Source organism: Austrofundulus limnaeus, unplaced genomic scaffold (assembly GCF_001266775.1).
Source record: "Austrofundulus limnaeus strain Quisiro unplaced genomic scaffold, Austrofundulus_limnaeus-1.0 Scaffold2, whole genome shotgun sequence".
NCBI lineage: Eukaryota > Metazoa > Chordata > Actinopteri > Cyprinodontiformes > Rivulidae > Austrofundulus > Austrofundulus limnaeus.
Window position 1 is genome coordinate 6,120,347 of NW_013952404.1, and position 25,142 is coordinate 6,145,488.

The 25,142-nt window shown below is 39.8% G+C and overlaps 4 protein-coding genes across 5 annotated transcripts in view; 2 read left to right on the top strand and 2 right to left on the bottom strand.

The window, feature by feature from the left end:
- Nucleotides 1–6: 6 nt before the first annotated feature.
- tmed8 (transmembrane p24 trafficking protein 8) lies at nucleotides 7–2,082 on the top strand (the record flags this gene model as incomplete). Its single annotated transcript, XM_014013043.1, has 4 exons — nucleotides 7–150; nucleotides 250–343; nucleotides 466–759; nucleotides 916–2,082. Coding segments are annotated over 4 exons (750 nt in total), but the record flags the coding sequence as incomplete, so codon positions are not given.
- A 1,926-nt stretch (nucleotides 2,083–4,008) lies between these two features.
- On the top strand, nucleotides 4,009–9,178 carry zgc:163014 (tip elongation aberrant protein 1; the record flags this gene model as incomplete). Its single annotated transcript, XM_014012955.1, is given in 13 exon segments — nucleotides 4,009–4,275; nucleotides 4,360–4,530; nucleotides 4,611–4,716; nucleotides 6,455–6,568; nucleotides 6,652–6,753; nucleotides 6,831–7,011; nucleotides 7,081–7,209; nucleotides 7,285–7,472; nucleotides 7,780–7,976; nucleotides 8,064–8,155; nucleotides 8,242–8,296; nucleotides 8,532–8,629; nucleotides 8,706–9,178. Coding segments are annotated over 13 exon segments (1,752 nt in total). The 3' UTR covers nucleotides 8,963–9,178.
- A 46-nt stretch (nucleotides 9,179–9,224) lies between these two features.
- gstz1 (glutathione S-transferase zeta 1) lies at nucleotides 9,225–11,802 on the bottom strand. Of its 2 annotated transcripts, none has more exons than XM_014013026.1 (9): nucleotides 11,655–11,802; nucleotides 11,252–11,303; nucleotides 11,099–11,166; nucleotides 10,206–10,286; nucleotides 10,010–10,135; nucleotides 9,853–9,928; nucleotides 9,713–9,765; nucleotides 9,579–9,628; nucleotides 9,225–9,394 (listed from the first exon to the last, which is right to left on the bottom strand). In XM_014013026.1, exons 1-9 carry the CDS (start codon nucleotides 11,682–11,684, stop codon nucleotides 9,268–9,270), a joined length of 663 nt encoding a protein of 220 aa, XP_013868480.1. In that variant the 5' UTR covers nucleotides 11,685–11,802; the 3' UTR covers nucleotides 9,225–9,267. The 2 variants fall into 2 exon arrangements, with proteins under 2 accessions (XP_013868480.1, XP_013868488.1); XM_014013034.1 differs by lacking the exon at nucleotides 11,655–11,802 and adding an exon at nucleotides 11,386–11,591.
- Nucleotides 11,803–16,714: 4,912 nt separating this feature from the next.
- bbof1a (basal body orientation factor 1a) overlaps nucleotides 16,715–25,142 on the bottom strand; it is a 19,596-nt gene continuing 11,168 nt past the window's right edge. The window contains exons 4-11 of the mRNA XM_014013015.1: nucleotides 23,999–24,064; nucleotides 22,562–22,642; nucleotides 22,390–22,470; nucleotides 22,166–22,245; nucleotides 21,529–21,673; nucleotides 19,141–19,631; nucleotides 18,857–18,961; nucleotides 16,715–17,517 (exon numbers count right to left, since the gene is read on the bottom strand). Coding sequence (XP_013868469.1) covers nucleotides 17,457–17,517; nucleotides 18,857–18,961; nucleotides 19,141–19,631; nucleotides 21,529–21,673; nucleotides 22,166–22,245; nucleotides 22,390–22,470; nucleotides 22,562–22,642; nucleotides 23,999–24,064 — 1,110 coding nt within the window. The 3' untranslated portion in view covers nucleotides 16,715–17,456. The remainder of the gene's footprint in view (nucleotides 17,518–18,856; nucleotides 18,962–19,140; nucleotides 19,632–21,528; nucleotides 21,674–22,165; nucleotides 22,246–22,389; nucleotides 22,471–22,561; nucleotides 22,643–23,998; nucleotides 24,065–25,142) is intronic.

The window sequence follows — 25,142 nt, forward strand, 5'->3', positions numbered from 1 at the left end:
TCTCTCTCTCTCTCTCTCTCTCTCTCTCTCTCTCTCTCTCTCTCTCTCTCTACTTACAGGCTTCAGAATACAAACCTTTCAGAGAGCTTTACTCAGTGCAGAAACCAACTTGATATGGATGAATCTCAGGATTCAGGACAGCTTTCCAAGGTAGTAAACAAAGAGTTGTCAGTGATTATGAATGCACATGAAAGGCCTGTTTTTTTTTTTGTTGTTGTTCTAATATACCAAATGTGTGTGCACTTTGAGGGTAATGAAGAGGCTCCTGCAGAGCTGGCTCTGAGGGAAGGAGGCGAGGAGAACAACAGTTCTGGGAGCTGTCAGCTCTCCTCTGAGATGAAAGGTGAGAACCTGCTGTTTGTGCCATCAAGGCTGCTGCTTTATTCCGTCATTTGGATGCAGAGTTTTCTTACAAATAGGGCGAAGTCAGTTTATCGTGTGACTGAATGTTCTGTCCGATCGCAGCCCAGATGCCGCCCCTGCCGCCCCCGACGACTTGGACATCTGCTGCCCTGAAGGAGCTGAAGGCGAAGCTCCGGGCGGAGAAGGACAGCGTGGTGACGGTGTACCGAGGCGACATCATGACCGTCCACGTGCCCATCGTCCCCGAGGCCAAAAAAGTGTGCTGGGAGTTCGCCACGGATGGCTACGACATTGGCTTTGGCATTTATTTCGACCCGTCTCCTGCGACGAGCAGGGCCATCACGGTGCACATCAGTGAGTCGAGCGACGACGAGGACGAAGAGGAGGAACCGGAAGGTCAGCTCGCAGTTCAGACTTTAAAGCTCAAACTGATCTCGGGTTAAGGTCGTTTCATTTTAGCCGTTCTTAAAATAATATTAAATGCTTTATAAACCCCACAGTGATTATCAAAGTAGCATGCTAACGTTCTGGTTTGTGTGATCTGTGTTGCAGGACCTCTGAGCAATGACGACGTCGAAAGAGGCTCCAAGAGTCAAACCAAATCAAACTTGGCCGAACTCCTACCYGTGTACCGTCAGGAGAGCCATTTGTCCGTCCACGGCGGGAGTCACGAGTTTCCAGGTGAAGGCACTTACCTGTTCAAGTTTGACAACTCGTACTCCCTTTGGCGGAACAAAACTCTCTATTATAATATTTATTACAGTGCCTGAGACGCCAGCGTGTTGCTCGTGAATGTTTGATTTATGGAAGACTATTACTCTTACGGACTATGAACTATTTTTGATTTTACACTTAGAGAGAGAGAAAAAATAGATTAAAATAAAACAAAATATATCTATTTTTATCTGTTTGTGTCCAATACATGTGTGGTTAGTTTTTATTGCATCACCTGCTTAAGTGGCTTGCTAGAATATATTTAAAGAGGACTTGCCTATGTGCCATATTCCCGTTTCTGCGCTGTGCTGTTTGGTCAGGCGCCCATCATAAAAGCTATATTGTCTCGAACTGTAACATTTCTATGGTAGCAGCGATCAGGGAACACCTGCACACCAGGCCAGGTGATTAATCAAACATGCTGTAAAGAAATGAAGTTTTTTTCTGTCTTGTCTGTTTGTATGCACCTTACTCTGCTGCGTTGTTGCTGTTTGCCGTATCAGTCACTCAGCTCTGTGCTGTAACTTATGTTTTGATGTGTTGAATCTATAATCATAAGAAGCTGGTTTAATTCTGTCTGCTGTCACAGTKGTGTTGGTTAAAAAAAAAGTATATCGATTGTATTAATGTGAGTTTTTTTTCAGGGTGTGCTTTTTATGACACAAATAAAAGCTCTTATGTAATATAGATTCAATATTTACCTTAGCTTTGTCTGTGTTTTAATTAGCTGTTTTGAAGGCAGTGTTTCATCCAAGTTGAGTTTTGTGCACAAGTTTTTCAGTTAAAAGTTTTTTTTTTTGTTTGTTTATGTATTCTGTGCGTTGGACCATCTTTGTGAAATTGACACTTTAACTCATGCATGTTCCCAAAGACGTCCCAGATTTGTCTGCTAATGTTTGCAGTATGAAGCAACAGATTTAAAACCTCCTATGTTTGCTGTACCGTTCAACTGTTGATGTTTGTTCCTGAAATTTATAATCCACAATAAAGAGAAGGTTGTGTAGATTTCTTTTGTCAATGATTAGGTGAAAGCGGGTATATATGAGRATGACAAAATGTTAGTTTGGAAAAACGGATGCATGTAGTCTCACTGTTAAATCTGCCTGCYGTGTCGCTGTCATTTCACAACAGGTCCCTCTGCAGGTCCAGGATTAGAGCGTGTACTTTAAGGTTGGCTCCCTTGTGCTTCCATTAAATTGTAGCTCCAAGGAATTGATGTAATTGTTACAGAAGTGATGATGAAACCTTGGTTTATTTTCAGTGCTCCCCAAAGGCCATTTACAATCCTAAAGTTGCATTTAGTCTCGCTGATGCTTCCTAAAAGCAAAAGGACTGTTTTAAATTGTCCTAATGTGGTGCAAGTACAAATGTTTTACTTCTGAGRTTAACTAAAAGCCCATCTGAACATCGGAAACTACAAGTTGTGCTACAATATGATAAAAAGTAGTAGTATATACTGTATCTTCTTGCTCCATACTGCACATGATGGAGGTTAAATTGGAAACAAAACAATTATTAGCACCGTTATTCTAGAATTTAAAAGTATCGAWAACACAGCAAAATATTGGCTGAGAGTAGCAAAACAGCTAGCTAAAAGCTATAGAAGCAAAACACTAAAAGCAACTTTTTTRCTACAAGCTAAGTGTATTTAAAGCTAGCTAAATGCTAAAGTAAAGCAGCATACTATTTGCCAAAAGCTACATTTTGAAAAACCAGCTAAAAGCTCAAGAAGCACTAAATGCAACTTTTTTCTAAAAGCAAATCTTCTTAAAAGCTAGCTAAAACTCTAGTAAAACTTGAATTAAAAGCAGCTAAATATTTGCTAAAAGCTAAATGCATTAAAACTAAATAAAAGCTTTATTAGCAAAACATTAAAAGCAGAATATTTTTTTGCTAAAAACTAAATTATTAAAAGATACCTAAAAGCTAAAGTAAAAACTCTAAAATCAGCAAACTCTTTGCTAAAAGCTAAATGTATTAAAACAAACTAAAAGCTAAAATAGCGTCAAAAGCAGAAACGTTAGCTAAAAACTAAAAATGGCAAAAAGCTAGCTCAGTGCTAAAACAAAAAAAATGAGGTATGCCACACTAAAAACAGCAAAATGTTAGTAAAAAGCTAGTTAGAAGCTGAAAATAGCACAAGSCTAACTAATTAGAAATAGAACGGTAGGAAAAAGTAATTGTAGCATAAGAAGATAAAAAGAAAAGCAAATATGCTAAAGCTAATTCACTAGTGAACAATTTTGAAGAAACAAAACAGATCTCAATGGATTCTTTCATATTTCAAAGTAAAACACTTTCAGTTTAATCCACTGGCAACAATGTTCACACTAAACATCTTTATCACATCATCAGTAAACAGTTTTTATGAGATTTTTTTTTTTGTATTGAAATTTTTGTTTTTCAATTGAAATGAATAAACTATTAAACTAAACTTAACACCAACAGCTGGTGATGGATCAGCACAGTTCCAGGGTCATGAGACGGGCTTGAAGATAACTCTATAGTCACCCTGCACAACAGAGAAGTCACCCTGCACAACAGAGAAGTCACCCTGCACAACAGAGAAGTCACCCTGCACAACAGCATTTTTAGAAAATTGCCCTCTGGCTGGAAGCTCTGTGCTGTCAAAACAAAAAAACAGCAGACCCCAAAATAATATTTTTTCCCCATTGCTGCCTTCTTATTTTTTTCCTAAACTGCAATCAGGAAAAAAATCCCGTGTAGGCCTACAGACCCCTCTGTATATTTGCTAAAATAAATGTGGAAAAGCTAATTTTTTTATACAAACATAATAAACATTTTAAATTTTAACAAACATAAAAGTTGCAACAAGCAGCTATGGTCAATTATAAAATAGTTCCCTTTTAAAAAATTTTAAAATAGAATAATTGACAAATTTTCTTCAGTAAGTTGTCATAAGATCATCATATTTATTTATACACCTAAAAAATTAAACCAGTATTTTCTGTATTTTTCCTTATTTCTGCTTCCTTATGTTTGCATTTGAAACCATCTGTGCTCCTGAGCTGGTTCTATTAATTGCTCCTCGTTCTCAGGTGTGCTGTAGTTTCAACCAATCAGAGGCAACCTCGCATCTATCTTGTTTCACCACTGATTGTGTGGTTCAGACAAAATGGGGAAGCTGGACTTTTACGTCATTTGGTCCCTGCGYGACGCCCCCCGGCAGTTCAGCTGGTATGTAGCTCAACATAAACCAAGCATGTCGTTTTTAATGTTCCAAAAAAACGGGACTGAAAAGGTTGTCTGGTTCTACGGCAGCAAAACTGACCGGAAGCGCTTTCAAGTCCACGTCCCGCTGCCTCTTCCCAAACAGCTGGTCGTCTTTGGTGTTGGACAGTGGCCATGGAGCGAGACAACACTGTCAGCTGAAGTCCTGGTCTGTGAGGACGTCCCGGCCCAGACAATAGGGACTCTGTCCTCTCWAGTGAAGTAAGTGTTAGAGACAGAGGAGGAAGGGAACAAGTTGATTTTAATATTAAGGAAAAGGCTGAGTTCTCGTCTAAACTCAGGTGTCTGACCTGGGAAGGTGACTGGAGCGATGACATCATCACGGTGGCTGCAGAGAGAGGCAGGAGAGGAGTGTATGGCAAGATTGTGCTGAAGGTCTGTGAAGAGGTACTGAAGGGAAGCTGAARCTTACAAAAAATGCATATAAAACAGTTAATCTTTACAAATGTTGACCTAAATTTAGGAGTGAAGCTGAGAAGCAAAACATGAAGAAATTAAGGGAGGACTCAAGATGATTGCACACAGCTGTATTCACTCTTTTTTTATAAAATATTTCAAAGTGATATTTGAGTGAAAGTACAAGTATTTTACCATAGAATTATTTCAGTAAAAGTCTTAAAAATGAGTGTCAAAAGTGTTCACGTTCATTGATACAAGGGTTTTAAAAAGACTTATTTTTAAGTAGAAGTATCAGCTCAAGCTTTTTACTAAGGTAAAAGTGTAAAAATACTGATTTTAAAACTACAATATAAAAGTAATGTAAGGGGGTGAAAAAGCCATTAAGGATAAAATCTAGGGTGTGCCACAGGGGTCTACAATGCACAACCCCACCTCCCCCAAAAAGCATTTTTCTAAAGGCAATAAAACTCTTAGATGGTGCAGGCGGGCAGTCCTGGTCCTGGAGGGTCGCAGCCCTGCAAGTTTTACTTGTTTCTCTGCTCCAACACACCTGATATGAATGAATAGATGATTATCAGGCTTCTGCAGTACGCAGGACCAAAACTGACATAATTAAAAATAAAAACAGGATTATATGAACCAGTAAATAAATACACTTAAAATGCACCAATTAAATTTAAAGAACTATCTCTTGTTTTAAATTTTAATTGACTTTCAAATTTATCTTTCCAGGTTAGTTCCAATAAATTAGTCTATATCTTTTGAACACAATTAAAATTTTACTCTTTTTTTTAAAAATATATATTGTTTTTCCTTTTTACTTGTACATGCATTTGTGTGTCTTAAATGTTTAAACTTAATTATTTTTATATTTTTTTCCAGCAAGTCTTTTTTTTTATTTCTATGTGTTGCACGCTTGTGCTGCCTCAGTTTAGCTAAAAGTTTTAAAGTTTAGTTTAAAACAAAGGCAAGGAGGAAAACATTACCTGTGCGTTTATTTTTAAATAAACTTTAAGCTAAACTGTGGCAGCACAAACATGCAACAAATAGAAAAAAAAGACCTGTTGGACAAAATTATAAAAATAATTCAAATCAAGAGACACAAATTCATGTACAAGTAAAAGGAAAAACTAAGTTATGTGTTTAAAATATATAATTTATTGGAACTAAGCTGGAAAAATAAATATGAAGGTCAATTAAATTATAAAACATGAGGTAAAATTCTCCTTTTTAATTTATTTGGTGCATTTTAAATGTATTTAAAAGATTCATTTATCTATTTCTGCTTTTATTTCTAATTATGTCAGTTTCACTCCTCCATACTGCAGAACTTGGAAGAGGTAGTTCAGTGACAATCAGGTGTGTTGAAGCCGGGAAAAATGTAAAACATGTAGGCTGCAGCCCTCGAGGACCAGGATAGTCCACCCCTGGACTGGTGTTTCTTCCACATTCAACTCTCTGCCGCAGATCTCATCACTCTACCTGTTAAGAGCCAGATATCTAAATTTTCTTTTTAAATGACAAACCGGAATTAAAACAAGTCAAAATGAAATAAGATTGAGGCTCTTTTTTTTTTTTTCAACGTAAGGAGTATAAATAAAAAGTTAGCTGAAAAAGAATTACTCCAGTAAAGTACAGATAACCAAAATTTAAGGTAAACAAAGTATTCATACTTCAGATCATGGGGTTAATGTTACACTCTTGATGCTTGTTGTTGTTTCATCAGCCACAGGATAACATCAGTGTCCTCAGCAGCTCTCTGTTTCAGAGGAAATGTCTGATCCCAGAGCAGCACAGTGAGACCGATGGCTCCGGCACGTCACGCCAACGAGCTGAAACTGTGAGACTGGCTTTAACTGTTTTGTTGTCTGTTGACTTTTGATTTATTTGTCACGGTTGCTGAGCTCATGCAAATCCTTTCAGATAACTCCCGACTCTTCCCACGTGGGCAGTGTTTACTGTGCTGAGATTCAAGTGAATAAAATTGACACCAGTGACTCTGCTCACCCTGCAGTTTGGCCCACAGTGAGTTGTTTTATCTATGAATACTCCATTTTATCTGATTTACGAGACAGGTAACCGATCTGCAATACGTTGTGTAGAATAAGCCTCTCAGGCGTGCGGTCATTAGTCGCCAAGGCCGCCTGCCATGGAGCTTTGAGGACTTGGACAGACTTCCAGGGGACAAAAACCAGTCGTCGACTCCCAAGACGAAGAAGAGGAAGTTGTCCAGAAGCAGCCAAGAGGAAATGAGTGTGCAGATTAAAAACGAGTCCAGAGAAGGTTTGAGCTTTCCTGTCAATAACATCCGAGTGCTCGAATGTTCCACTTCTTTTAAACACAGATCATTAGTTTCAGTGTGTCCAACAACGAGGTGGTGCCATACCATGTGTCTGTGTGACCCTGATACCGCCGTCCTCATCGGAGGGGAAACTTCAAATCAAAMCTGCTGCAAGGACTCGCTCTGGAAGCTGGAGCTGGGTCAGTGGGGTTTGTTCGGCTATGAAAACAGATTTTACCAAACATTTCTCCATGTTTCTTTTGTCATCTTTACAGACAGCGACTTTTGGTTTCCTACGAACTCCTCTGCTTCTGGACCCGTTCCCCCGTGTGCCGGAGGACAGACTGCGACCTACGACCCAGACTCGAAGGCAGTCTATGTGTACGGTGGCCTGAAGGAGGGTCAGAGCTACGGTGAGGTGTACATCCTTAATACTCTGACCTGGAAGTGGACACTTGTCATGGTGGGTTTGTTACAACTCCTGTTAAAATATATTTTCAAAGAAATATATTCAACGTTTTTTTTTTAAATTTTGTTTAAACAAATAATCAAACATTAATCAACACTTATCACCAAATATAAATTGGGGTTCAGTGTCTCTCTGTAATCTTGTTTTATTAGTTCTCCTTTTTTAAAACATGTTTTGCATAAACATGTATATTTTTATTTCATGCTTTCATTTCTGATATGTTTTCTTCCTGAAAGCAACTCTTTGATTTTTTTTCCACGGCATGTTCTTGTTGCTAAATTTGAATTTCCTCCTCTTCAAGGCTAAAGGAAACGTYCCAAATCTGGCATATCATTCAGCTGTGTTTTACAAGAAAGAGCTTTTTGTCTTCGGAGGAGTCCAGCCAAGCCATTCGCTGGGTGATAAGTCCTGCAGTAATGCTTTGTACATCTTCAACCCTGAGCATGAGCTGTGGTACAAACCCATCGTGGAGGGGAACAAGCCTCTGCCTCGCTTCGGGTCGGTCGTCTTCGTAAACGAACGCTGTCGTTCTATTTTAAGCACATCAATGGCTTTTTGAGGACTGACTCGATGCTTAATTTACAGGCACACTGCTACACTCCTCCCTCACAAACTTGTCATTTTTGGTGGACGGAAAACTGCGACCTACCTAAATGATCTGCATGTTTTAGATTTGGGTGAGGCGATTTGATTGAATGCCTTTTGGTGTGAATTTTGTGGCCTGATTTTTTACAGACGGTTGTAATTTCCCTTCTGATTGAAGGAATGATGGAGTACACAGCTGTGAAAAGTGCAAACATGCCACCTCTGCCTAGAGGGTGTGTACAAACTAATCAACCTTGATAAATGTCGTCATGCATTACCATCTGGTTGTTGGTTTTCTTGRGTGTTTTGGCCTAATTAGCAATATTTTAGCTTCACCCCCCAACACACCCCAATTAAAATCTCAACATTTTTAATTTCCTGGCATTGCTAACATTTTGTTTAGCTGAACATGGAATCACACCTGAGAGCATATAGTATAAATAAAATGTTTTTCCATGTAAATGACAGGTTTCATGCAGCCGTTCCAGTGCTGGATAACAGGATTTTGATCAGTGGAGGATGCAGTGCAGTAGGAGCGCTGCTAGATGTGCATATCTTCAATCTTGGTGAGTTCTGATCATTTTTTCTCTGCTCAAAATGTTGCTTCTATTTGTGCATTATTTATATTAAATTTCTTTTCAGACACCTGTATGTGGAGTTCAGTGGCTTCTCCACAGCTTTGCTCCAAACCCCGTGCGGGACACAGCGTGGTGAATCTAAGCTGCGTCATCCCCGTGCAGCCTGAGAAGCGCACACATGCTGACAACACAAACATTAAATGCACCTTGTTGGTGTTCGGTGGGTCCGATTGTTCCGGTTCTTTCTACAGCGACACACTCAGGTGCACCGTGGAGATTACAACAGGCCACATCCAGGCAACAATGGGTGACTTGATCTGATGTGAAATAAGTGTTTTCTTCCGCTTGATTTAATTCCTAATCATCCATACTGTTACCATACAACACGCACCAGTGTGCTGCCAGCACTGATTTGCTCAGGTTCTACACTTTGCATAACAAATTTGTGATTTGCATGTTTTACACACTGTGCTCTAAATGTTCTCTAGGAATTTGTATGAATGAGAGTTACTGAAATTAAATTTGATATGATCAATGTTTTGAATTCGACGCTTCATTATTTAAAACTGATTAAATGAAACTGTTTATTTTTAAATCTCTTTATTAACTCATGTTTGAAACTCATCTCATGCTCTGAGATCAGCAGGTGTATCGGGTTGCCGAGATGGATGACTCACTTTGAAAGCTTCAGTCTCAAGTAAAGTCTCGTTTATTCTTTTGATTGTTGGATACTGCTCCACGTCCACTTTAAACCTGCAGAAATTACAAACAGCCATGCTTCTCTTTAGTGTTTTGTGGATCAGAAAGATTTGAACTCAAAGTGAAATAATCTTGTACAAAATGCAATAAAACTCATGTTGGATCACTTCTTGTTCAGCGTGACAAATTAACCTGAAAGTAATGTCTCCTGAAGATTACACAATGTTTCATTACTTACCTCTCAGCGTTGTAGACTTGTGGTACCAGACAAATATCTGCCATGGAGATCTGAGAGAAATGTAGTGAAAGAATAAAAATTCTGTGCTGCAGCTCATCTTCTGCTAATTTCCTATCAGTTCATCCAGCTCTTACCTCATCGCCTACGCAGTATTTTCCAGATGTTTTCTTCAGAATCGGCTCTAGAGCTGGAGGAGAAATTATGCATTTAAACACTACTGGAAACAAAATTTATGCAAGGACTGTTGTTAAAACAGAATGAAGCTTTCACCAACCTTGAAAACCACGATGAATGAAGTGCTGCGCCCACTCTGCCTTCTCTGCTCCTATTTTCTGCAGCACATACAAGTTCTGAAACATGCAAAAAGAAATTATTACGTGGTTGTTTTTTTTTTTTTAATCAAAACCAATAAATCTAAATTTAAAGCTCACCTGTAGAGGCTGAATTCCCGAAGCAATGAGGTCACTTATCATTCGAACCTGAGCACGTGCCTTTGGGTCTGCAGGCAGAAGACGAGGTCCCGGTCTGGTCTCATCGATGTACTGAATCACTGCAAGCTACATGAGCAAAACAACTTTCATTTTAATTATTTAGGCTGAACTACAACATTTCAGTAGTTCCACTTACTGATTGAGAGAGAGTGATGCCGTCTATTTCCACTGCCGGCACTTGCTTCATTGGGTTTAATTCTTGGTACTGCTCTGTCATCTGAGGAGCACACAGAAACTTTGTCAGGTCAAGACATTATTTAACCCTGCATGTGTCTGTTTTTTTCATTTGAACACTTTTTTTAWGAAAACGTTAATTTGTTGAAATGCTTGTTTAGTGCACAAAATAAAAACAAATCACTCCTGTCCCATCTTCTTTGCACTGGCTCCCGGTTCAGTTTAGGATACAGTTCAAGCCGTTATTTGTTTTTAAAGCTTTCAACGGCCTCGCACTGCCCTGCATTTCAGAACCTTTGAAAAGCCACGAACCCAGCAGAGCTTTGCGGTCTGCCGGTCAACATCTGCTCAAGGTGCCTCGCTCTAAGTGCAAGAAATAGGGGGACCGGTGTGCGAAATTCAGTTCCCCTGTGAAGATCTGTTCCCACTGTGTTGGGAGGCCTGGACCAGTGATTCTCTCTAAGGTTAACCAGTAGGGGGAACAGATTTTCACAGGGGAACTGGATTTCTTACAACACYGGTCTTATTCTGTCGCTGCCCAACAGCGTGGAATAGTCTTCCCTGTGAGCTGCTTGCCATCTCTGACCTGGTTCTGTTCAGAGTTAAACTCAAGATCTATTTATTTAAACGGGCATTTGATGTTTAATTTTTAGTATTTTATATTTCTTTAACTTATTTTATTGTAGTTGTGTTTTTAACTTGCACTGATTTATTGTGACCTGTTTGTTTTATCTTGTGAAGCACTTTGGTCGATGCAAGGCTTTGTTGTAAGGTGCTATATAAATAAAGTTATATCTGTACTATAATGTAGCAGATTATTTGCTTTCATAAAATAAAACCAGTGAATAAACTTACCTGCTGACCTCCATCTTTGATCAGATTGACTGGAACCTGGTCRTACTCGATGCCTTTCAGAGAAAACGCTGGGCATAATAAAAGAGGACCATCTTGTTAATGTTAAAATGACTTAACAACAGCTCAGCTCAACAACCCTATTGTATAACTCACCAATGCGGACCCTCCAGGAACAGGAACTTCTGAAGTATCCATGAAGTACAGGCTGAACAGGAGAAAAAAATGGTTAAATATTGAACTTAAAATAGTTGCATTGTCTTGTGATGCATCCCCTTGCCTTAGTTCACCTTAGTTTGTGTTGCCATAGCTCTTTGGAACTAGCTTGGTCTAAACTTAAGTGGATCAAGTTTTGCAAGTTGTTGTTTTTTTGTTTTTTTTCCCCCCCCAAGTTCCTGTCGTCCAGCAGCCAATAAGAAACGTGCCTAAACYCCCTCCTACCTAGTCTTTGGTCCATGACTAAGCTGCATCTGGGCTTCACATGGTTCACATCAAACAGCTAGACCGCACAGATATGCAAGACAAACACAGCATCTAATAATAAATATAATTACTGTACCTTAGCTAGGCTAGCTAGCGTTAGCTGCATTGCTGTAGCCGAGGTTGTCACTTAACTCCTTGCTCAAATAGGCAACTATATTATTTTGCACATTTCGAAATTAACTCTTTTTTTAAACCTTTAAGATAAAAGTAGAAATGGCGCACAAGTTTAACAAAGTTACTGCACTGATTTTTCTTTTGTTTGTATGAAATTTTGGCCACARTTCAGTTTCAAGTTACATAATATTACTTTAGTTTACGGCGTTACTAACAGAGACTTATCATCCAATAGCTGGTCGAGGCGGAACTTTCTGTTAGATGGTGATTGGCCAAAAGGCTTTGACTGCTGTCCATTCATGTTGTGCTATTTGTGGACAGACGAACACGTAGCCAATAGCCAGTCGACTTTTTCTTAGAGCCCGCCCACTTATTGTCCATTAATTTAGAGAGGAAAATTGAATTCTTTATGATACCTCGGAAAGTAGACAAACCAAATCAGCCTAGAATAATATTTTCACTAAGGTATCAACAGCATCAGTACTAAGAATTAAGGTAATCTTTAATTTGATTAATCTGTGCTGAGTTTTAACTAACAGAGACATGTTAGCTGTTTTTTTTTTATAAAGTTATGTAGTGCAGAATTGTGTCTGGGTTGCATCAGTAGTTTAATATAACTGAAGTTTCCCTCACTTATGTTTTCTCCTTTTAAAAATCCCAAAATGAATTATAATGCCTTTTTATCTGACTTGAGTCTGAATTTGTCCCTTTGCAGTTGCTTATATAATTGTTTGAGCCAMGAAGCTGCAAATGAAAATAGATGTGCAGGTTTCATATTTTGATTTTCTGATCATACCTAAAGTTTTACATTTKCACTACCCCTCCTTCTCTGTGGTGAGTGAAACAGTCCTTTGTTGTTTGTCTCAGGTTAATATTTGAAATCAAATRGTTTTGCAGAGATTATTACTTGTCTCCTTCACTGGTGGGCAGTTTGTAAAGTGGATCTTCAGAATGGTTTGATATTCACAATCCTGTAAGGATCTTGGCTGGTGTGTTTTATTTTATGGTTTAAACTTTCACATGCACGTTTTTGCAAAAGTCCCWTCCTGATTTTTTTCTCTTCTGCAGGATACCAGTGAAGTGATTGCTCATGCACTCAGGAGGAGATGCAGGCTGCTGTAGACTCGTGCTCTGGAGCTTTTCACTCCTGGTCAGAGACCTCCATCTTGGCTCGGTTCAGATCTTTCTGCTCCATCAGGGAGAATATTGTAAGTCAGTCTGAAAATTCTGACAGTATTAAAAGTCACAAAATTAATACGTGGAAACATTACACTCMAGTCATGTAAGTGTCTCAAAWWTTTTTATACAGAAAATGTGATGATGTTCACAACAAAAGAAAAACTTGTTTCAAAGAGCAGCAGTGGAGAAAAGACTGTAGTCCAGAAATACTGTGGTCAGTGTTGTTTAAATGWCAGTGTCAATTTATTTATACAGCACATAAAAACAACAAAAGTTGACCAAAGTGCTTCACAATTCAGAATAAAACAACAGAGAAACACAAAAATGTAAACAATAAGATCAATTTAAAATAGGGAAAAAGAACATTAAAAACATTAGCTTTAAAAGAATCTCAAACTCTACCGGAATGAAAGGCCAGGGAGTAAAAATGAGTTTTAAGCAGRGATTTCAAAGTCTCARCAGTCTCTGCACACTGAATGACAAGAGGTAAACCATTGGGTGGAAACTGCAAAGGCCCGATCGCCTCTAAGCTTTAGTCTAGATCTAGGAACATCTAAGAGAAACTGGTTGGATGACCGAAGTGCTCTAAACTGAAGTGTGGATGTTAATGAAATCACACAGGTAAGATGGGGCCAGACCTTTTAAAGCTTTAAAAGTAAGCAATAAAATCTTAAAAATTATCCTAAAATGAACAGGAAGCCAATGGAGAGAAGCCAAAACCGAGGATATGTGTTCGTATTTTTTAGTTCCTGTTAAAAGACGAACTGCTGCATTCTGGACAACTTGTAATCGATGCAGCAAAGATTTATCTAAACCAGAGGTCTTCACAACAGCCTTTACAACCAAAAGAGCCATTTCTACTGCTTGACGCACTAAAGAAATGTGTCCAGAGCCGCAAAACAAGCTAAAACTATGATTATCAAGTGGTGGTCCGTGGGCCTTTTCGAGGCCTTTTTGGTAACCTTTACAGCCAGTGGAGGAGACATAATAAAACAAAAAAATGTATTGTGAGTTTTATTATTTATCATTATTTTTATACACATCAGAACAAATGAAAAGACCATATTCATGTAAACAAGAAAAATGCTGTGCATAGTTTATGCTAAATTTCACAAAAGCTATTACAACTGAACTATTCAGGCATTTTTTTCCCCTAATCCTTGTTATGTATTAAAGTAAACAACAAGCTAGCATGAGCTAACATGTTTTACTTTTCATATTAATATTGAACACATATTTGCATATAAATTGATTTATTGTGTGTACAAAATATACAGTATATTCTGTTATGTTTGTTCACATTTTTGAAGGGCCACTGCAGAGGAACCAAAGAGCCACATGTGGCCCCAGAGCCTCAGGTTGCAGACCCCTGATCTAAACCAACTTACAAAGAATTACAGTAATTTAAATGAGATGTAATGAGAGCATGAATCACTTTCTCAAGGTCTTTGATTGGAGGTATGGCTTCACCTTAGCAATAAGTCTTAGTTGCAAAAACTTGATTTCACCACTGAGTTTACCTGCCTGTCCAATTTGTTTATTTTAAAGATATTCAGTTAATTAAATTAATGACAGTTTTTAATATTGTGATAATACTGAATAACTTATTTTTTTTATTTTTTTTGCTCCTGAAAGAGGACGCTGCATAAAAAAACTGAGAACTGATTAGCTTTGAAATATGAGGAAGGCTGTAAAAAGCCAGAAGGTGGCAGCATTGGCCAACATATTCCTTTATTTCTAATCAGCCCTCTTGTACAGATGTGCAAACCAGTTACAGTGTATATACTTTGTGTATGTGTGAGTAACCAGTGGCTGCAGTGTGAAGATCAAACACTCCTTCTTGTGCTGCAGGAGGCCAAGAATCGTTTTGTGGCGACGCCTGATGCCATGCAGAGGAACACTTTGAAGACGACTGTGGGCACAGGACAGCATGTCTCTGTTCTGGTGGGTGAGGCCCCGAGCTGGCTGCCGGAACTGGTGGAGCGTGCCAAGGCTCTTAGGGTGAATGCAGGTACCACACCCGCCGTCCCGCCTTTCACCTCGCCTGCTACCCGGAGGGGGGCCCCACTTTGGTTTTGGGGCCACCCATGCCGCCCTAACCTCACCTCTCGCTCTACGCTCTCTGTTGTAATTTCACTTCGGAGTCAGCTGGGAGCGTTGGCTTGTCGAGTCAATCATGCTGCAAATCTGTGGTCCGGACCTAAATGACGGTTTCTGACCATCGGGTCCTTTCAGAGAAAAGTTGAGCCGAGGTAAAATGGAAATCGGTCCTCCCTGTTTTTAGAAATGTGCAGTTGCAGTAAATTTGTGTTCTGCACTGGAAACCCACAAGTATCCGTTTAGGAGGGAGTGCCTCAGGGTTCTCCTTGTCCCGACTTTTGAGTACTTGCGGCAAGAGAAACCTTTGATTGTCAGCAGTTAATGTACCATAGTGTGTAACATTACACCTGATTGTTTTTTGTGGGGCCCCTGTTAGGAGAGCAGCCTGGCGCAGATGTGGGGCCGCTAAGAGAGTCTGAATCTGATCCAGAGCGGGTAGACGAAGGCGCTGCTCCTAGATGGTCAAAACGTCAAGGTCAAAGGTTACGAAAATTTCAACTTAACAGGCCTTACTATCATCAGCGGAGTCACAGTATGTGTATTTATCTTTAGAAGCAGAAAACAAACCCATTTGAGTTTGAGCACCATTATTAAAGTGTTACCTTTTGTGTTCTCACAACCTGAGCTAAAGTGCAACGTTAAAGAGATCTTCGAGTCTGTGCTTCTTCCTGAGGCACACCACCAGTTTGGTCAACGAGAACCCCTACACGAACGCCATCTCCACCACAAATGGAGCCACGGCACGCAAATGCAACTCAGCAAGTGGACGTCAGGCGAGTGGTCGCCTTCTCCACAGGTGCTCCTCCGTTTTCTTTTGGAGAAAGGTTCACGTCCCTCTGTCATGTCTGCGCAGCACCTCAGGCAGGCAGCACCTCATCCTTCTGTTTGAAAATCCTCACATATTTAAAAAAAGATGACTTTCCACGTCACGTATGTCCCTGTTTGCTTCTGGCCTTAAGTACACACCACAGGCAGGCCTGTTCTCTCCACGTCCCCGAATAGATAAAGCAAACACGGTGTGTGTGTTGAAAGAAAACAGTGGGGGCACAGGAGCATTTTTCCAGGTGATATTATGGGAAGGGAAATCTTAAATTAAGAGTCAAAAGGGATTCCTAGGTTTGCGCTCAACAGTTCTGCGTAAACACGGGCAGCCTTCAGCCTGTTTGTTTGCCTGTGGAGCCCTGTGTTTGCTGTTCACATGTCGGGGAATGTTGTGTAGGCCATGTGCTGTGCTCTTTTCCAAACCTCTGTGCAACAACAAACATCTACTTTCCCTTTTATTTTTTTTTCATTCCACGCACCTTTACCAAAAGGCCTCGGCGTGCCCAAACTCACTCCGGCTGTTTCAAACATTCAAAACCAAACTGTGCGGCTTCAGTTTTCAAAACAAAAGGTTTTATTTAGTTTTTGGTCGCTCTAATAAGAGCGTGCTTCTGATGTGAGCCGCAGGTTCAGCTTTGTTTGTCGCAATCGTGTAGGTTTGTTTTGTTTTAAAACCGTGCGGATGCACCGCATGTCTTTCATCGGCTACCCTTGCTCGTCCCAACTGTTTGGGCTCCTCTGGGGGGGAATGAAAGGGAGGATTCTTCTTATGTGCAGGCTGGAGTCCCTAAGCCTCTGTTGATGTTCTCCCTCGCTGGATYGAGACGATCTGTCAGAGGCAACAGGAAACGCTCCGGGACACAAGTAAGCAACCGAGTAAACATTTTACCGTGAAAGGACAAACACACGTGACCGCTTGACTTGAGATGTAAACATGATGGGGTTTTTATGTTTGTTTTTCTACAGGGTTTTTCAGTTCTACACGCAGATCAAAACYGTAACCTCACAATGGAAAACTAAAGATGTAACCTTGAAAAGTCCTTGGAACCTTGAAAGGGATGTGAAGTCCTCCCAAGTGCTTCTGATGAGACTTTATTCCACAAACAAAACAAACAGTTTATGTTTGGGAATTGTGCAGATGAGAAAACATGGTTGGACTAATGTCAGATGGTAAATATACTTTTTTTTTTACAGTAAATGTTTGTAAGTTAGATTTTGGTGTGAAAATTTCCCATAAACATCAGTAGCTTCATGTCGTTTTTGAACGGAGAGAGTCTAACCATTATTGGTGAATATTACTTGAACAGGCACAAATATTAACACACCAAATGTGCCCATTTAACACAAACACACATTTCATATTCAACCACACAGAAAACAATTCAGGAGTGTCATGTGAAGTGTAGAGGCTACAGCGAGGTCATGTGGTGTGGTTGGGGGCAGAACGGACTCAGGCGCCTGATGGAGGACGGGGTGGGGGGGGACTGATGATCGCCGGGCAGAGCTCGTCTCTAATTCTGGAAGACATAAATCATGCGGCACCCGCTGCTTTTCGTGCAGCSTGGGACCAATAAATCTGCGCGGGGTTCCTAAAATTGCAAGGATGAGTTAGAACTTTTATTCTGGTACATTCTTTTTGAATTTCTCTTTGCAGCGTTGGGTGTCAGCTGGAGCTTTTCTGCTTCTCGCAGGAGGCGCAATTGGCCAGATGTTGGTGGTGCTTCCTATCGGGGGAAAGAAAAAAAAAAAGCAGAGTTGCAGTTTAACCTAAGACAAAAAGATTGTTTAAAGGAGACGTGTTTAAAYCCTTCGTTTTCACATCTTAATCATTCAGCTGAGGTCTATATRAWRTGGAACTGCAATGTTTTGGTCTAAAATCCTCCTTATTGGAAGCTCCTCTTTCACCCGTGTCTCAAATCAACTTGTTAAATCCAAACGAGGCACTTCACACCCCCTCCAGCTTCCAGAGTGGTCCATTCTAGCTTGACAGAGGGGGTTTACAACTATATAGCGGTGCAGAAACTTGTCCATCCAGCCTTACAYGTTGGAGCCAGAGTCTGACTCGAAGCCAGAGGAGAATGAAGACGATGAAATTGTAGTTGGTAAATCCAGACCCTTATTCTGTYGCAAATAATTTGACGTAATAGTTCAGAAAACGTCATAGAAAACAGAGAAAACTGAACAGGTTGAAAAATATGACCCAAACAGAATTTAAAGATAACTACGCAGAACTGAGAGACTAAATTAAACTTTTCTGTACTTGTAGGGACTCTAAGTACACAACARAATGTATTTAACAGCTAAAAAACGTTGATTTAGCATGATTTGTCCACTTTAAAGCAAACCCGTGCCATTTGACTCAGGCCTGCAGCCGGTCCTAATGGGGGTCACTTCGGGCTAACTGAATGCTACCAGATTTGGATGCTGCTAACTGAACGTCCTGACTTGCCAAATGTTCTGTGTTTTTCTGCTTCACTGGATGCCAGACCACTGCTAACATGAATATACTTCTCCTTTTTTTTCCTTGCCCTGTCCCATACATCTATATCCCTCGCACAGTGCTTTCTGAAAATCATGTTACCAGCTGCTCTTTGACCACAAGTGTTCAAAGAACAAAATGAACTGCTTGTGCACGTGAAGAGGGACCAATAAGCAGAAAGAAATTCGACGTGACCAGATGTTTGTTTCCGAGCACACGACTTTGTGGCTGGGCCTATTTTTACTATTGTGCCCAGACTCTTTCTTCATTCTTTTTTTTTTAAAGCAGCTGGATGGAAAAGAAAATTGGTCGAAGTCTAACTTRTGTTTTATGGTATCCTCTTCTGCTGAGAAAATGGCTGTTTAAAGCATTAAAAAGAGGGAGGAGTCAGCCGCTTCAATTTGAACTGGTGTCTCTGCACTTTGTTCTTCACAGTTAATTGATGTAGAAGTCATTGCTCCTTTTAGGGGATGACAAATGGATTTTAACGTGATATCTGAGATGCAGCCGGTGAGAAAAGCAACCAGCAATAGATTTGCCAAGTCAAGCATGAGCCACTCACACAGTAGGAGATGCTTTATTACCTTTCTGCCTGTCCGTTCATTTTAGCAAAGAGCAGACTGAGAACTTGTTCTTTCTGCTCCCAAGTCAAATCTGAGATTTGAACGTCACTGCCTGGAGGATAAGACCTTCAACAGAGGTTTAAAAAAAAAGAAAGAATTACTTTCTTTAGAACTGAAAGAGTTTAATTTCGCACTTTACAAGCTCTTAGTGACTTAGCTTCAGCAAACATGAGAAATTAAAAATATCACAAATTCAACCACTGGGGTTGAAATGGTGGAAAAGATTAAAAGGGAAGTGGACGTACCATTTTCCAGCTGCCTCCATGTCTGCATACACAGAATTGGTACTGTTGGGATTTTTATTGAAGGTGCGGATGGGTGGGAACTTTATCTTTCCTGCTGTGGCTTCTCTTAAGCTCCTCTGGTAATCCCGAAGTGCCTCCTTTTTGTAACGCAGTCGGCTGGCGTCAATCTCCYCTCTAACGTGATCCAGGGCTTCGTGGAAGAAGCTCTCCACCTCTCTGCGCTTGTCGACAATGACTCTCGCCAGCTGCTTGACCTGCTTTATCTCCTCCTCCCGCATGGAGAGGACCTTCTGCAGTTTGTCCAGCTCCACCTGGCCGGCCTGGATGGTGACCAGGTTCATCTTCTCCCTCTTCTCCTGCTGCTCAAGCTTCGCCTCAGTTTGCTCAAGGGCCTGCTTCAGAGAAGTGTTTTTGGCCGAGAGCTCAGAAAGCTTCTTCTTTAAGTCCTCCATCTCTGCTGTGGTATTCTTTAATGTTAACTCATGCATGTCCTAAAACAAGTAAAATTAAAACATAGTAGATAACAAACAGGTAATTTTCTAATACTTTTTTTTCTAACATAACATAATGTTGTGCAGCCACTGTCAGGAATTATCTCTTTGATGGTGCCTTTAAATTAAACCAACATTTAAACACAGTTGTAAAATCAAGCTTTTTCCAATGAAGACTGATTGCCAGTAAAGACCTTGACAAAGTGATTAATGCTTTTATTACTTCTCATTTGGATTATTGTAATTCATTATTTCTTGGCTTGGATAAATCATCTCTGTGTCGCTTACAAATTGTCCAGAATGCAGCAACTCGTCTTTTAACGGATCCTAAAAACATAAGCCCAAACCCCTGGTTTTCTACTTTAATTACTCTAAGTTCTTTTAGCTGGACATAGACATGTTCAGTGTCTACAAAAACTAGGGATGCACCGATATGAAAATTTCAACCGATATCGATATCGGATATAATTTTTGCTATTATGGCCGATAACCAATATTTACCAATATTACACAAACACACAAATTATATTATACATATACGCACAAACACACTTGGGTCTTTTTTTGATACCGTAAATATATGACCAGACCGCTGACAGGACTCTCTACTTCAGTTATTCCTGGCTACACAGCATCAATATCATTATCATGATCAAACAAATGCCACTCAGCCAACYATCTCCCCTCCCAAAACAGAAACACAAAGCTAAAAAGTGGGAAATCAATATCAGACGTTAATATCGGACCTGTTTTACATATTGGATCGATACGATATTCTGAAAAATGACCAATATCGGCCAATACCGATATTAATTTCGATATATTGTGCATCTTTAACAGAAACATCAGAATCTTGGCTAGAAACTGGTAAAAACCATTTGTAAGCACACTCAAGACAGTTAAAATTGCAAGCTGTTGAAGATAAAACAATGAAAGTGAAAATAAAATTGGTTAAATTWGGCAAATCAGAGATGTCAAAATATTATTTGTGTCAAATAGGAGGCATAATGTGTTATTTTTGTTTTTGATAATTATCACTACTTTTATAGGGTATGTTGTATTCATGATTAAATACAGCAAAATAAACTATTTCAAAGGTAAGAGATCTTTGTAATACTTGGTTTATTTACATCATAACTAATTGCTGGCTGTTTGGCCCCTGATCTGTTGACCTGCAGTAACTGTGGCCCCCGAAGCGATTTAGTTGAGTAGTCCTGGTTTACCTTCATCTTCATTTTCGGTCCGCTGAGACTATGGAGGCTTTTAAAATCTTTGCTGATGACCCATCTCTCTTTTTTTACAGCTTTTGATTGAGGCAGAGCTTGAGGTTCGATTATAGCTGACATTTTTGGGGGTTTTATAGTGTTTCTGTATTTTATTTTTTACTTTTGTTTTAATGACACAAGTTTTTGAACTGTGTTGTTGTTTTTAATGTGCTACGTAAATATATTTGACATCGACATAAACCTAGAGCATTTATGTTCCAACTTGTACTGCTGAGTGAATGGCCAAAGTGTAAAGCAGAGCGGATTTACTCAAGGTTTTGCTGTGATGGTCAGGGGGGGGAGATTTAACGTGCCCAGAATTTATTTTCCTCGACAAATCAGAGCCAGCAAACTGCTCAGTTATTAGCTGGTAAATTTCAACCCAGACACCCCGTGGAAAACCAACTGCAACCGCTGACCACTGAGAGGCTGGATAGTAGTCAGGAGCTCGGTGGAGGGGGGGGGGACCACTGTCAAAATACACAGGGTCAGCACAAGTAAACAACCAGAGGGGGAAAAAATACTGAAATATATTCTGTGCAGATCTGACAAGTGTTTCGTAACGAGAATGGCTTTATGGACATGAATGGGCTCTGTCTGCTTAATAGTTGATGTTTGCTGTGTTTTGATACCTTCTGCAGCGTCAGTGAGAGGTTCTCCCCAGCCAACGAATGTGTCAGTTTCTTCAGGTCCTCTGCCTCCTTTACGGTGTTTTCCAGTGTTTGATTTAGATGGCAGTGCTCTTTAAATGCCGACTGTAATGCATCTTTTACTTGGCTAAAAAAAATAACAAGAAAAGAACCACAAAGAAACTTGTCTCCAGGTTTAAAACCATTTCAGTCTTAATATTGTTCCATGTTATAAATGGTTCAAGTGGGAAAAAGCAAAACAAAAAAAGTCTTCTAAATTTTTGCTCTTTTTCAGGAATCCGGATTTACCGTATGGGTTTATTTGACTTTTGTGTTTAAAATTAAGTCCATTACTGACACTAAGACCAAGCYGGCAGGGACACACCAGTATCAATGTTGATGTTTCTTGAACTGTGAAAACAGCACATCCTTTGGCCTCAAAACGTAATAAACTATGGTCCTCCACACGTCTTTATTTTGATGGCTGGAGATATACGGTCATCAGCGTGTGGTCAGAAGAATAACATCAGCCCTGGTTATATATATATATTTAAGTACATAAACTCACAAGTGAGTAATATTTTTTTTTTTGCGTTTTGCATGACAGTGCAGTTTAAAAGGATTAAAAAAACCCACTCACGCAATAGCTCTCTGGTGGTCCAGCTTTAACATTTCTATCTCCTGACTGTGCTTTTTCTTAAGCTCTGTCTGCAGAGTCACCTGTAAGGAAATTTACACAATTTTACTAATATTAGAGCTTGTTTTTCCACCACTATATTATCCTCGTTTGTCAACCAGGAGCAGATAAAACATTTTTTAAAGATGTGAACAACAGGTTTTATGTAGTGCTGTCAGACTCCGTACCTTTTCCTTCAGGAAGTTCTCCTTCATTTTGACAAGGTCATCCCTGTGCTCTTTGTCATCCATTTCCATTTTTTCTCTCATCTACAAACAAAAGAAAACAAAAACACCACTGTTGATTGTGTTCTGACGTCCTCACAATTGAGAATATTTGATCTGTTTTCCGTCTCCTCACAATTTGGAGCTCCAGCTCCTTGTGGGCGTTTGTTTCCTTCAGTTTCCTCATTTCGTTCTGCATCGCGTTGAAGTCTCTGGCCTTCACAGATACAAGTAAAGACAACAACAACAACAATTAAAAGCTACTTAACTACCACTTAATTCTTTAACTTGTGTGTGCTGGGGTTGCTGCACATCTTCCTCAAATGCCGCTTGTGAACATGAGAACAGAGTTCACAAGGGTAAAGCTCTGCTGCGAGCGCAAATCATCCATCTTAAATGTCTTTAAGATGCTACTGTGGAGAAGCCAGTCTGGGCAAAAATGTGACAAAGTGACCAAAATCATGGAAGACTAGAGACACGCGCACCCGCAAACATGAACATGACGACTAAATGAGAGGTTCTCAACCATCTGATTACAACTTTGAGCCTAATTGTTATTCTTCAGATAACTCCGTAAAGGCTCAGCTACATCACGGCACCGGGATTTACACAAGTTGGTTCCCATCTTCTAATTTTCCCCATATGTGATCTATCATAGGGCAAGTTTTCCAAAAGTAGCCACCACTTTAGGGTTAAAAGTGATCAGCGTTGCCTTCATCTGTCTCTGCGTCTGTACAGAGTGATTATTTGGCTGACTGAACTTACCATGTTTTCAGGCTTTTGCATTCCCATTACCACAGAGAACCGTTTTATTATCCGGCAAACATTAAAAAGGCCACGAGCAGCAAGTCTTTAGCGTTGTTCTCAATGTGACATCTCCGTGCTCGTCTCAAACTGGGTCGTTTCAAGCCGCTCCAGACCGGGCCTCCTTTTTTTCATCCTTCAGAAGCTCAGTTTTACTATCATGAAATAAAGGCTGGTGGATGGAAAACAGCTGCGTGCCGAAGCAAAAAGGTTTCTCAGAACGTTTTAGTCACTTTGTCATGCGAGTTTAAAAGCTCTGGGAAACAGAGGTCAGTAAGGGTATGAGTCAAATAAAGTGTACATTATGCAACCTAAAGGGGGCTTTCGAAACGAAAGAGTGACAGCTGAAGTATGGTTAACAATCAAGACCAGCAAGTGTCTTTTCCCCAAGCAAGCAATTTTAAATTATGCTTTTTCTCTGCGGCTTCTGACAAGGATTAAAATAACATTAGGCCATGTAACTCGGAATGTGGGCCTTTGTTTTTGCATTTTATGACGGTCTTGTTTGGTTGTTGTTTTTTTAACACAACGCGAACATAATTACACACAAGACAGCTGTTAAGAGACAGCGCAGAACATTTTTGACATGCTACAGGTTTGAGAAATGGGCCGTAAATCACGACAGTGTCATCGTCTGAAATGAAAACCCACAGAAACTTTCCCAGCACTTGCGTTTTCATTCGCTAATATTTAGGAGTCTTTTGGAGAGTGACAGGCATGTCGTTTACGATCATTTTGGCTGTAGATGAACTAAATCTTGACGACTCACCGTTTTGGTCCTCTCTTCGAGCGCAAGAGCCTCTCGTCTTCTCAGGTTTTCTTCCAGGTTTCTGATCTGTTAAGAAAAGCAGCTTGTTAAACGTAATTTGGTTTTACAGCAGAACTGTGTTTCTAATTTCTTTTAATCTGAAGTCTAAACCTACAACTTAACTTTTGGGGTCAACCACTTTTAAGATGGCTACCACAGCTAATCAATTTTAGCTGACACAAAAACAAGTAAATTTTATAAACGATATGGCATGGTAGTAGCCGAGACTGATCTTCAATACATACTTAGAGCAGATTTGGTGAGACCTTTGTTTAAAAGGGTATGACATGAAAATGCTGTATGTACTAAAAATACRTACATTTAACTTTGTATCAGCCCATCTAAACGCCTTGAAATTGGCCCTTGTCTTTTTAAGAAACTCCTACCGTTTCTGACACTCCCACTTCAGCATGTCTTCACAACAGTGCTTTAGGGAAGGGGTGCTCTGTGGGGTGGGAGCTCAGGTGATAAGATCTCCAGGGAGGTGCCTTGTGTAAATAGGTGGTGCTTTGTATGAGTAATCATTTAGRCATCTCTGAATGGCTACCATTCAAGGATTTCTCAAACATGCATGAGTCAAAGCAACAATGGTTAAGTTTTTGATGAGGGAATGACATTATAACATGATATAAAGCTCAAAAAATGTCAATCTTGTATAACACCCCGCTTGAAAACTTTGGCATGCTAGGCAGAGAGTGGTATGAATTATTCCATTCAGTGCTACTTTAATTTATAAATATGAATTCAACAGTTGTTTCAATTAGTAATGTCAGCTGTAATGTTGAAATCAAAGTGGGTGTGCCACCCAGTGTCTAACAATGGCCCCCTTAAAACTTTCTGAAGGTGCCCCTGACTGGACTGAACATGTCTGGAATGAAAGAAAAAGCCTAAGAAATATTGCGTAAGATCACATAAATGTTTTAAGATAAATTAATAAGTCTGGCCCATGTATGGAAGCTCATATCCACCATTCTGAAAAAAAAAAAATTCTGAAAAAAAAAAAACTTGTATCTCATAATTATGAGATAGTATTTCATTATTATGACTTAGCTAACTCAAAATTATGAGATACTTTCTCATAATTATGACTTAGCCAGGGGCAGTT